Source organism: Branchiostoma lanceolatum, chromosome 5 (genome assembly GCF_035083965.1).
Source record: "Branchiostoma lanceolatum isolate klBraLanc5 chromosome 5, klBraLanc5.hap2, whole genome shotgun sequence".
In the NCBI taxonomy this organism is placed as follows: domain Eukaryota; kingdom Metazoa; phylum Chordata; class Leptocardii; order Amphioxiformes; family Branchiostomatidae; genus Branchiostoma; species Branchiostoma lanceolatum.
Genome location: NC_089726.1, coordinates 9498 through 17011, shown reverse-complemented (window position 1 = coordinate 17011; position 7514 = coordinate 9498). Strand labels below are relative to the sequence as shown.

At 44.6% G+C, this 7514-nt stretch overlaps 1 protein-coding gene across 1 annotated transcript; it reads right to left on the bottom strand.

The window, feature by feature from the left end:
- Positions 1 to 4892: 4892 nt before the first annotated feature.
- Positions 4893 to 7083, bottom strand: LOC136434441 (uncharacterized). Its single transcript, XM_066427238.1, has 2 exons — positions 6998 to 7083; positions 4893 to 5568 (listed from the first exon to the last, which is right to left on the bottom strand). Exons 1-2 carry the CDS (start codon positions 7081 to 7083, stop codon positions 4893 to 4895), a joined length of 762 nt encoding a protein of 253 aa, XP_066283335.1.
- Positions 7084 to 7514: the final 431 nt, after the last annotated feature.

Sequence of the window (7514 nt, the reverse complement as noted above, 5' to 3'; positions counted from 1 at the left end):
GGTTCGGGAGTTAGGTGGTCCCACGTTGGTTTCTACGTTACATAAAGTGAGATCAACCCAGACACATTTACCACGGTGATAATGTTCCATATATATTGCCGCACTTATCAAGTTTTTCAAAACTGCTATAAGGCCACAGCAAGTAAATTTTATGGATGACATCCTCCGCAGACTCCAAAATTAAAGAGATAGGGCGAAAAAAAAACAAGGCGGGCCCCAAAAAACAAGACTCCTATATTTTCAAATTTTGATATCATAAGTCTTGTTAAACAAGAATTGAGGCGACGGAATATGATATCATGACCAACAGGTCTTTTATTCCTGTATTCAACCAATGGGGTTTCACATATGATATAAAACCTCTTTGATTTAATGTAAACATGTCCTTGTAGATGTGTATACATCTCAATAGACTAACTACAACAAATGCAGAAAAGAGCTTGTTGTACCATCATCTGAAGCAACTATACTGGGAATTCATATGCGATGAAACACCTTGTGTATACAGCTCAATCAACTAGACCCCCCCTCCCATTATTCATACAATGTCCTTGCCAGAACAAATGCAGAAAACAGCTTGTTATTATACCATCATGGGCAGGAACTACACTGGGTATTCATATGCAATGAATCGAAACACCTTAGACTGTCAACATTAAACTGTTCTTGAAGATGTGCACGTGTAAACAGCTCAATTAACTAGAACAAACGCAGAAAACAGCTTGTCATACCATCATGGGCAGGAACTACACTGGGTATTCATATGCAATGAAACACCTTAAACTGTCAACGTTTACGACATATTTGCCAATTTTTGGCATGTTGACCACCGTCGGAGGGCAATGAAATTTCTTGTTTTTTATTTTGAAATCAGGCGAAAATTAATGAGCGCGCTGATGTCATCCATAAAAATTACTTGCTGTGGCCTAACGTTGGTTAACATAAATTCGCGGGGTATTTAAATTCGCTATTTTTAGAAATGGTATATTTTAGGGATATGTGCTAGATGCAAAATCAGTTATAACGCCAGCAATGCAAACCGGATAGACTAACGTATTCAGAACACTGGCTGAAAAGCTTCGATAACCATGCGTTCATATGGAGATTAGCATATGAATCTGATGCAAGATGGCCGCTCTTTGATTTTCCTGCTGCTACATCTGACATGAATCGGCTGAAAATCCACATCAAAGTGTACCATCCTTGCCTACAAGTTAACGGTTACAAAGATAAGTACCCACTCCTGGCCTACAGTGACTTTTTGCATTGACAAGTATGCCTGCATGTGAGGATTGTCGGAGCTCCGGGGCTGAGACCCGCCAAGGGGATCTAATTCTCTGTCAAGGCTGTACGGACAAACGTTTTCCCGCCAAGGGGATCTAATTCTCTGTCAAGGCTGTACGGACAAACGTTTTCCCGCCAAGGGGATCTAATTCTCTGTCAAGGCTGTACGGACAAACGTTTTCCCGCCAAGGGGATCTAATTCTCTGTCAAGGCTGTACGGACAAACGTTTTCCTTCCAGGCTCTGTGACTCTCCACCTCCGAACGACGTCATCATTAATGATTTGCTATGTTTTGTAGTGAACAAAATGGACTGTTTACCTACTGAAGTGGTCTCCAAGCTGTGCTTGGAAACATACTCAGATGAGGATATAGAGGCAGCTAAGAAGCTTTTGTTTGAGGTGTGCAAGCCGTCAGAGCGCCAAATCAAGCGACAGGGTACGAATAAATCTGCAACCAACATGACGGATATACTCCGCGTCCTGCACTCCACGGACCCTCCGTCAGTACCTATTTTTGTGTCTGCCACATTGCATCTTCCAGCCATTGACTTTGAGCATGTTGACATTACTGTCTGCCTACAAGAACTGAGAATCATGCGACAAGAGATGAAGGGCATTCGCGATGTCTCTATCGACTCCGCGAAGTTGCATGATGAACTTGCGTCCCTTAGACGAGAGATCGCCGATCTGAAGAACCGTGCTGACCCAGCGCCGCCTCCTAGGAAGGCTACATATGCTGAAGCTGCGTCGGATCCGCTGAGAAGTTCGCCTCAAGTAAGGAGGGTCCCCCCGGCTGCTGAACCCATAAGCGTTGAAGTTCAGGATGGTGGGCTTGCCACCGTTCCGAAATCTCTGCTTGCCGACGCTAGCCACAAACAGGTACGAGAGGAGCCCAGCAGGCACTCCTTGCGTACATCACGTCGGGGCTCTGCGTTGGGAGGTTCCAGTGAGCCTGGGTCCGATGGCTTCCAATTGGTTCAAAAGAGATAGCCTAGACCCAGGACGGTGGTAGGAACAGCTAAGACATCAACTTTATCCGCGGTAAGGGTGAGGCCTGCCGAGATCTTCGTGACCCGTTTGGAGCCCCACACCCAGTGCAAGGATGTAGAGCAGTACTTGAGCAAAACTGTGTCACAAAAGTGCGTGATTTCCTGTACGAGACTCCAGACAAAGTACGACTCTTACTCCTCTTTTCGTGTTACGGTGGAGAGTGACGCCTTGCCGGAAGTGTTAGCCCCGTCTTGCTGGCCTAGTGGTGTACTGGTGAGTGACGCTCTGCCGGAAGTGTTAGCCCCGTCTTGCTGGCCTAGTGGTGTACTGGTGAGACGGTGGAGAGTGACGCTCTGCCGGAAGTGTTAGCCCCGTCTTGCTGGCCTAGTGGTGTACTGGTGAGTGACGCTCTGCCGGAAGTGTTAGCCCCGTCTTGCTGGCCTAGTGGTGTACTGGTGAGACGCTTCCATGGCGCTCGTCCCTCCGGACCCCAATAACTTTGGACTAGCGATCAAGGTTGTATCAGGTGAGAGCCAGCTATTGGTTGTTTGTGTTTATATGCCATGTGATTCACCTGCAAATACTGATGTGTTTCTTGAAAAACTTGGTAAGATAGATGCTGTTATCAATGATTGTAACATGTATGCCTCTGTGATACTTGGGGATTTCAATGTTTCACCTACGAATAGATTTGGTACCTTAGTTAGGGAATTTTGTGAGGAATCAGGTCTGCACATCTCTGACGTTGAACTTCTACCTCATGACACTTATACATATCTTAGTGATGTTCATGGTACAACTTCCTGGCTTGATAACTGCTTAGCCAGTGATACTGCCCATAAGAATATCTCTAATGCACAATAAAGGTCTTTCATTCAATATTGAGGTTTTACATGACATTGTCTTATCTGACCACTTTCCGCTTAGTATTACCCTAAATGCTGAATTTCCTTTGTCTAATGGCGAAGTTTATAAGACAAATGTCACATCCGCTTCCTGCTAAACACAATTATTTACAAGACAACTTATTACAATCTCTTTTGCTAACCTGCAACCGGATGCTAAGTGTGATCAATCATCAAAACTCCTCTTTCTTGCTACAACCTACGGCACGTGTATTTTCCCACGGCCATATTATTACCCAGAATCCTGTTGTCAAACAGACGACAAAGGTTGTGAGGAACACTTTTTTGTCTAAATGTTGTGTGTGAAAGTGGACTGAGGACGATATTTTCCTCAAAGTTTGCTCCTAACACAACAAGGAACACATGGGCATAGTAGTATTACCATTACTACGGCATCCAGTTAACTTACCATGAATAATGTACACGTTGCCATGACGCTGGATGTCGACTTTGAGTGACGTTCTACCGACTCAACAAAGGGGATGATACCGAAGGCCTGATGTGTGTGGTACAACCGTTTTGCCGTCTTATTTTTCTTTGGTCACGTTTATTTGACCTTGGCACTCTCTTCAAGTCAAGATGGGCACAACAGCTGCTGTATAAAAGCTAATTAGCGGCATATATTAATGACGAATCTTCTCACCCGAAATAATGTTCGCACCTGTCCAAGAGCACTGTCATTCTGCGTGCGGCGGACGGTAGTTTCAAGTTGAAATATTATGGTGTCAGCACCACGAGAGAGAAAATCTAACATATCTAGCATTAGTGCAAAGGTAATACATGATACTGGCAGAATAACAGAAAAAAGGATGGTTTATTGTTCTGCCAGATTGATTTCAATCAACCATTATCGGAAAAATGGCGATTTTATGTTAACTAACGTTAATTGCGAGTGGAGAAGTACCTTAAATGGCTGTTTTTTTTGTAAACATTCGTAAACGGTCTAGGTGTGCAGTTTTACCTTAACCCTATCCAGACTGGGGGGGGGGCTAAAAGTGCCCGCGCCAACTTTGACATTGTATAACTGCCGAACGACATATGCTAGGACTACCAAACTTGGTGACTTTTCCTAAAATTTGGTTGGCAACAATATTATGATAAAAGTATAACTTTGCCATTTTTCTTGTTGCCATGGCGACGGGTTTCTGAAGGGCATTTTATAAAAAAATCACTGATTTTTTTAAAAACAATGATATTTCTTAGGTTTTCTTGCTTAACCACACTAGTATACCTACATGTATAACATCATATGTAATTATAATACAATGCTAAACTTTCTTCTAACACTAAGGTATTCACGGATCGAATTTTCGAAGACCACTGTCGCCTTCTTCATGATCAATAATGACCAATCACTGCCGAGCGTAAACTCGCGAGAGTTACAGACACGTGACTCTATTGACACGTGTCGTTGCGGATACGTGACGTCAGCAATTGGTCAAACGTGCCAGGAAGTTTATAACGCCCACTGTCTCTGTTGAGTGACGGCTGGAGTGCCCTGATGTATATGGCCCCCTTTATACCTCTCATAAAGTAGTCCTGCTCAGTGTCCAGTATTCTGACTTTGGCCAGCGAGACGGTATGGCCCGGAGATTCAATGTGGATGTGTTGAGAGACTTCAGACGAATGCGACCTGGGGCGTTTGTGTTCAAGAAATCTGGTTCTCAACGAGCGTGCTGTCTCACCGATGTAGAATTCTTCACAAGTCCCTTGTCAAGTGGTTCCCTGACACGGAATGTGGTACACTACGCCGCACTTCTCTTCTCTTGGGGTTTTGTCCTTCGGCGCCACGAGAAGCTGTCGCAGTGTGTTGGTAGGCTTGAAGCAGGTGGAGATCCCGTGTGAAGCAAATATTCTGCGTAGGGGTTCTGAGACGGTCTTGATGTACGGAAGGGTGATGCGTCCTTTGTCCCTCTCTCTTGTTCCCGGGTTCCTGTTGTTCTGTTGAGGGGGCTTTGGTGCGGTCGCCTTGTCTATGGCCCACTTAGGGTACCCGCAGTCCTTCAGTGCCTGTTTGATGTGTTGCTTCTCTGTCTCTCTGTCGTGACGGTGTGGATCCGTTATGATCGTGTCAGCTCTGTGGAGTAACGTCTTCACGACCCCAAATTTGTGTTCCAGAGGATGGTTGGATCTGAAGTTGAGGTATTGGTCTGTGTGAGTGGGTTTCTGGTAGATGCTCAGACGTAGTGAACCATCGTCTTGGATCGTGGTGAGAGTGTCGAGGAAGGGGAGGGTTCTGTCTTGTTCTTTCTCCGATGTGAATTTGATGTCGGGGTCCAGAGAGTTGAGATGGTCAATGAATTCCTGTGCATGGGCTTTCTTGAGTTTGGTGTGGGTGTCGTCGACGTACCGGAACCACCAGAGGGGGGGGGGGGGGGGGGGTGCGGAGCTGTAGATATGGCAAGTTGTTCTAAGTGTTCCATGTACAAGTTGCATACTATGGGGGACAAAGATGAACCCATAGCTGCCCCATGTATCTGTTGATAGAAGCTGCCATCGTACAGAAAGTATGTGCAATCCAAACAGACTTTCAATAGATTGACGACCTATGGTTAGGGTTAGGGTTAGGGTTAGGATTACCACCTAGGGTTAGGGTTAGGGTTAACTTTGAAAGTCTCATAACTCGATAACAAAGCACGATATTTGAAATCCGTTTTCAGTTTCAAACTCCGGGCCAAACGACCTTTTGAATGAGCCCAAGTTTGGCCCGTTTGAAGAATGGTTAGGGTTAGGATTACTACCTAGGGTTAGGGTTAGGGTTAACTTTGAAAGTCTCATAACTCGATAGCAAAGCACGATATTTGAAATCCGTTTTCAGTTTCAAACTCCTGGCCAAAAGACCTTTTGAATGAGCCCAAGTTTGGCCCGTTTGAAGAATGGTTAGGGTTAGGGTTAGGGTTAGGATTACCACCTAGGGTTAGGGTAGGGTTAACTTTGAAAGTCTCATAAATCGATATCAAAGCACGATATTTGAAATCCGTTTTCAGTTTCAAACTCCTGGCCAAAAGACCTTTTGAATGAGCCCAAGTTTGGCAAGTTTGAAGAATGGTTAGGGTTAGGGTTAGGGTTAGGATTACCACCTAGGGTTAGGGTTAGGGTTAACTTTGAAAGTCTCATAACTCGATAACAAAGCACGATATTTGAAATCCGTTTTCAGTTTCAAACTCCTGGCCAAAAGACCTTTTGAATGAGCCCAAGTTTGGCCCGTTTGAAGAATGGTTAGGGTTAGGGTTAGGATTACCACCTAGGGTTAGGGTTAGGGTTAACTTTGAAAGTCTCATAACTCGATAACAAAGCACGATATTTGAAATCCGTTTTCAGTTTCAAACTCCTGGCCAAAAGACCTTTTGAATGAGCCCAAGTTTGGCCCGTTTGAAGAATGGTTAGGGTTAGGGTTAGGGTTAGGGTTAGGGTTAGGGTTAGGGTTAGGGTTAGGGTTAGGGTTAGGGTTAGGTACAAGGAATAATGGACATTTTAAAGTGGTTTAGGGTTAGAGGCGGAAGGATATCGACCTTATCACTACGGTTTGGACTGATCACATGCGTAGTGATTTCGAGTTTTTCTTACCCTACAGGGTAATTGCCTACCTTGTGCTTTGCCTTCGTGGTAATTGTGTTTTTTCTTCAAAATGTGTCTCGTCTATCTTTGTGTTCTTAATTAATTATTAAATTGATAAGTTAATTAGTTCATTAATGAAGTCCGGAAAAAGGATAAAGTCCCTCAAGTTTTAAGATAGAATGTAACCTCCAGAAATACGATAGTCTATATGTTAATGTTGCTAACTAGCACCACATGTTACAACTATTACGTCTGCTGACCTTGTACGATGTAGCTTGTTGAAGTCTCCTACAAGCACGAAGTCCTGCCTGTTGCAGTGGAATAGGTCTGTGCTACCCTTTGCCATGGCCTCTGTTGAACAAGAAGCGACCACTCTCCCAGCACGTCTAGCCGTGTGTTGTCGTAACTATTCAACCTTGCCGGTCGGCTTGAGTGTTTCTGCCTCGCCCTACAACTCTTCTCCGGTAGAACATTGACATGCTCCGCTGTCTAACTTGCACCTGGGGCTGTCCTTCATCCCGGTAATGTAGAGGTCAACAAAAGCCCTGTCACCTACAACGTGCTTCTTGCATAGAGTCTCGATGTAGAAATTAACAAAAAGTTGATGGCCTGGACTCCCTGCACATTCTTGGATTTGCGTAATGCCCGAAAATGGTTCGGCCGCCAACATTTCCGACATGTACATGTCTGCCCAACTTATTTTCAAATGTGGGAAAATGTGGTGTCAGCAAAATATCTTTTGTTGCATCTGGTTCTTGTTAGGCGCTCACGTTACTC

Coding starts and splice junctions, on each gene's coding strand:
- LOC136434441 (XM_066427238.1), bottom strand. CDS start 7,083: ATGGCAAAGGGTAGCACAGACCTATTCCACTGCAACAGGCAGGACTTC. Junction 5,569..6,997: donor AACAAGCTACATCGTACAAG/GTCAGCAGACGT, acceptor CCATATCTACAG/CTCCGCACCCCCCCCCCCCC.